Source organism: Rhagoletis zephyria, unplaced genomic scaffold (assembly GCF_001687245.7).
Source record: "Rhagoletis zephyria isolate East Lansing unplaced genomic scaffold, Rhagoletis_zephyria_1.1 Rzeph_scaffold_21285, whole genome shotgun sequence".
NCBI lineage: Eukaryota > Metazoa > Arthropoda > Insecta > Diptera > Tephritidae > Rhagoletis > Rhagoletis zephyria.
The window spans coordinates 988-5,897 of record NW_016178343.1 but is presented as its reverse complement, the minus strand read 5'-3'; the positions used below and the strand labels follow the sequence as shown (position 1 = coordinate 5,897).

At 35.7% G+C, this 4,910-nt stretch overlaps 2 protein-coding genes across 2 annotated transcripts; one reads left to right on the top strand and one right to left on the bottom strand.

The window, feature by feature from the left end:
- Positions 1-226: 226 nt before the first annotated feature.
- On the top strand, positions 227-3,804 carry subdued (anoctamin 1; the record flags this gene model as incomplete). The annotated part of the gene is made up of 9 exons (XM_017637476.1): positions 227-298; positions 703-863; positions 939-1,107; positions 1,451-1,571; positions 1,648-1,759; positions 1,836-2,403; positions 2,460-2,657; positions 2,741-2,999; positions 3,064-3,804. Coding segments are annotated over 9 exons (1,995 nt in total), but the record flags the coding sequence as incomplete, so codon positions are not given.
- Positions 3,795-4,575, bottom strand: LOC108381065 (uncharacterized). The gene is made up of 3 exons (XM_017637477.1): positions 4,433-4,575; positions 4,201-4,363; positions 3,795-4,114 (listed from the first exon to the last, which is right to left on the bottom strand). The coding sequence occupies exons 1-3, from the start codon at positions 4,511-4,513 to the stop codon at positions 3,984-3,986; spliced, it is 375 nt and encodes a 124-aa protein (XP_017492966.1). The 5' UTR covers positions 4,514-4,575; the 3' UTR covers positions 3,795-3,983.
- Between the last annotated feature and the right edge of the window lie 335 nt (positions 4,576-4,910).

Sequence of the window (4,910 nt, the reverse complement as noted above, 5' to 3'; positions counted from 1 at the left end):
TAGACTTTGTTTTTCCTTATTATGTAGGTAAAAACAAAAAGTTTAAACCCTTAAAAATTTCATTTTGTAGTATGCCAATGTATTAGAACCCCACAGATGTTAGATAGATTTTTTTTGAATATTAATTTACATCCCCTGTTACTTAGCTATTAAGCATTGCAACAAATTTACTTTGTATGTCTTTCCACTCAAAATTTAATTTCTATTTAATGCACTACTATTGCAGGATCTTTGTAGTACCACAGTTTACAGCAAATACAGTCGTTTGCATCATGCAGCGCAGTATCTATCACGAAAGGTCTGAATAACTTACATACAACATGCCAACACAAAATATTTGCATTTATTTAATTAATATAAAAGAAATAAAATAAAAATATCGCTGCTTACTATTGGCAATATACTTCCAAATCTCTCATTCGCTTCTGCTCACTTTAGCGCTTTAGTTCATGTAAATATTCGGTTGCGAAAACTTTGCCGGCTGCTCTGCTGTTGTCAACTGTATTTCAGCTGTATACTATAAACGCCATAGGCACCTAATGTTGCAATTATTTAATTATTTATTTCTTACATACCCATTGGAATATTTCAATATCGTTTAACTGTGTTTGGCCTTTGCTGCTTTATTTCCATATAAAATCGTTATACTAATCTTTGGCGCTTATTAATAACAATAAACTAAATCTTCGCTTGTCATTTTAGATACCAGGCATGTCTGCAGTGAATCGCTCGACCAGAAGCATGTTTTCTAGTCTCAAAAGTGTTGTACAATTTTTCCTGCGTCACATATTTGTGGATGAAGGTATATTTCCGCGTCGCGCCCATCGTTTCACAGCCATCTATAGTCGTGATAAGGAATATTTGTGAGTCTTAAATAGTTTGGATACTTGTTTGTTGAAAAGTGTCCATGATTTACATAAATATGTTTTTGATTTCAGATTCGACATCCATCATCGTTGCTTCTTCACCAATGCAGTGCGTTCACGTATAGTTCAGTTCATATTGGATCGCCAATACTTCGAGGAGCGCAGCAAGGATCCGCGTGCATTTGGCATTGATCGTTTAGTGGAATCAAATATTTATTGCGCAGCTTATCCGTTGCACGATGTAAGTAAAATTTTGTGATTTTATTTTCGATTAATTGCTATAATAGAATGCGTATAATTGGTTATATCATCGTCATCATTAGCTGAATCCATGAGCCGCTACTTTCGGAATTTATTTTCAATACAGTATCAGTTCGATGCCACTTCTACAAGAAAACTTAATACGATGACTTGAAAAATTTAAGATTTACATAGTTATTTCAAAATATTTTTCTTTATTCCATAAAAATTTCAAGATTTCACTTAGAAACCGCTATAATCATACAAACTTTAAGACTTTGCAAAATGCGCTAACTTCATAAAAAATAGCTGTACAATTTCAAATCTATTGCTTTATGTTTTAGGGCGAAATCACAGAGAAGGGTACTATGCGTGAGGCACTGTACACTCACTGGGCCTCCGTCAACAAATGGTATCGCTATCAGCCGCTCGACTATGTCAAAGAGTACTTTGGCGTAAAAATTGGTAATTGAGCAACTTAAAAATGGCTCTTTTTCTTATGAATTAAACCATAGCTAAATTCCTTTATTATTCCTTACAGGTTTGTACTTTGCTTGGTTGGGCTACTACACTTACATGCTGCTGCTTGCCTCGCTGATTGGTGTCATCTGCTTTGTATACTCATTGATAACTTTAAAAGATTATGTGCCAGTGTATGTTTACCATATTCACTGCAAAAACAACACTCACATTATATAAATATTTTTTTTTTATTATTTTCACTTGCAGCCAAGATGTTTGTGCCAACGAACGTACTAAAAATCTTACCATGTGTCCTCTATGTGATTGGTGCAATTTTTGGTACCTCAAGGAGACATGTTTTTATGCCAAAATTACCTACCTCTTTGATAATCCTAGTACTGTGTTCTTTGCCGTCTTTATGTCCTTTTGGGCTACACTCTTTTTGGAGTTATGGAAACGTTATTCTGCTGAGATAACGCATCGCTGGGATTTAACTGGCTTCGATGTACACGAAGAGCATCCACGTCCCGAGTACTTGACACGTTTGGAACAGTTAAAAAATACGCGCACGCGCGTCGACTATGTAACGAATATTAAAGAACCCACAGTGCCATTTTGGCGCATGAAATTTCCTGCCACCATTTTTAGTGTTTCAGTTGTATTTCTATTGATATTTTTGGCTTTTGTGGCGCTTGTAGCGGTAGTTGTATACCGCATGTCTATGCTGGCGACGCTTAAACTGGGTTCTAGTACAATGACTACATCGAGCGCAATTATGTTGGCTACAGCGTCAGCGGCTTTCGTCAACTTGTGTCTGCTCTATGTGTTGAACTACGTAAGTTTGCCGGAAATTAAAAAAAAAAAAAAAGTTATTTCCATTTTACTTATCAGATGTATACACAACTCGCTGAGTACCTGACTGAATTGGAAATGTGGCGCACGCAAATCGATGACTCACTGACACTAAAGATTTATCTGTTACAGTTTGTCAACTATTATGCTTCCATATTTTATATAGCGTTTTTCAAGGGAAAATTTGTGGGACATCCAGGACAATATAACAAAATATTTGACTATCGACAGGAAGAGGTACGCTTTTGACACTTTAATTTCGCTTTCCTTCCCTTCCTTTGTATAATAACAAATTATATTTTATTTTTATCACCTTCCAGTGCTCTTCAGGCGGCTGTTTGACTGAACTCTGCATTCAGCTGGCAATCATTATGATTGGCAAACAAACCTTTAACTCCATACTGGAAGTGATAATGCCAAAGATATGGCGCAAAATTATGGCCATACAAGTGGGTCTCTCACGACTGTTTAGCAGCACGACTCATGATGTGAATAAGGAAAAAGTGGAGCGCTATTTGCGTGATTTGAAATTACTGGACTGGGGTCCGCGCAGCTTGTTTCCGGAGTACTTGGAAATGGGTAGGTGTAGCAGTTATTTTGTTTTTTTCACAGTCACAACGTCTTTTTTACCCTTCATTTATAGTGCTACAGTATGGCTTTGTTACCTTGTTCGTAGCCGCCTTCCCCTTGGCACCGTTTTTTGCTTTACTCAATAACATTTTCGAAATGCGTTTAGATGCGAAAAAGTTGCTGGCAAACTATAGGCGCCCAGTTTCACAGCGTGTGCGTGATATTGGCGTTTGGTATCGCATCTTGGACANCAGCTATGCAGACTATCGTGAACCACCTACCTCAGATCGTAAATATAATTTAACTAGTATGTTTTATATTATACTCGCTTGTCGACTTGCGTTCGTTGTTGTATTTGAGGTGAGTTCAGTAGCAGTAGGTTTAAAAGAGCCAAAAAAGGATTTTTAATCATTTATAAGTGAGAATAAAAGTTTGTGTGTTATACTGGGTTTGAGAAAAAGGTACTAACTCCATTTTTAGAAATTTTAAAGTAGAGGAAAAAAACTTCTTATAGTCATTTTCTTCAAGTATTTGGAAATACTTTTGAAGGCAACATTTTGAGTGTTTAAAACAATGAGAATTTTGTGTGCTTCTTTTGGACTTAGCAAATAAAACAAGTAGCCTTTCACTCTAAGATGGCGATGTACATACCTAGTTGTGCATTTATGCCAGCCAAAAATTCCTTACTAAAGTAATCTTCAAACATTATCACTTCCATCTGCTCCTAAATGTGGTATCTAACCTGACAAGTTTTTTCTCCTCACTTTACGTTAACTTTATTTGCATTGACTTTATCTCATAATACCACTTTTATTTATTCACTTTGAGAATTTTTAAAGATTTTTACATTTTCGTTTTTTTTATCAATAAATGCATTTTTCAACAACATCACGCCAATGACCCAATTACTGTGTTGCTATGCCACTAAATGCTGCAATCTGTTTACGATAAGGTGCCTCTCCATTGCGGCAAAATTTACATACATAAGTATGCTTAAACTTTAACATGCTGATAGAGTCCAGCTGCTTCCACAATACTCTCCTGTAGCGTACGATTCTCGTTGGCGGTGGCCTTGAACATTTTGTACAATGCAAAAATGCCGAACACCGAAAGCGCATTGAAAACTGCGTCATTTAAATGGTGGAAAACAATTATAATTTAAATAAAGAAAGATTTTAAATGCTTTCATTTCGCCTTTTTTGTGACTTACCCATAAATACACCAAAAATGACACTGTGCACAATGCGTCGATCCGATGCAATTTCTTCTTCGAATTCATTCATTTTGATTTCCATGAAAATGAAAACGGCTATCTCAATAGCCATCGAAATGCTGGTGTTTATAAGCCAGGGAGCAATGCAAACAAGACGTTGCTGATTTCGAGAGTATTGGAGAAAAATATTAACAAAAATAAATTAATAATATTTTTGATTTTCACTTACCTTTCTTATACCATCCATAAGCATGGAAGCGACTACTAAATTAATCAAAGACTTCACCCAAACAGTAACAGCCAAGACCATATAGAATGCATTTGAGAAATTATGTACGAGCACATAGTCAACTGAAAATGAAGGAAAAAATGTGATTTCTTAATGAAACAATAATTTTAATAATTTGGCTACAAATGAACAAGACAATGTTCGGAAGACCCCGGGGATATATTTTTTATTTTATATGACTTTTTGAAACTGATTCCTTTAAATAAAACTGGAAAGATCGAAACTCGTAAAATAAAGTTTGAGTGAATACTTAGGAGGTCTCAGACCACAAGTATATTCAATTTCAATTTCGCGAAAATGCCTCTGCTTTGCGGCAATGCAAATTTTGAGAAAAACGGACGCTGTGTTATTGGGAGGAGCTTAAAATGTTAACAACCCAGGGCATGGTTGAAGTGATGGTTAATGTAACGGCTATCTT

Bases quoted from the DNA above. Each gene is read 5' to 3' on its own strand.
- LOC108381065 (XM_017637477.1), bottom strand. From the start codon at position 4,513: ATGGTCTTGGCTGTTACTGTTTGGGTGAAGTCTTTGATTAATTTAGTA. The intron at 4,364-4,432 runs GTAAGTGAAAAT...TCTCGAAATCAG, and splicing joins TTATGGATGGTATAAGAAAG to CAACGTCTTGTTTGCATTGC. The intron at 4,115-4,200 runs GTAAGTCACAAA...TAAATGACGCAG, and splicing joins CATTTTTGGTGTATTTATGG to TTTTCAATGCGCTTTCGGTG.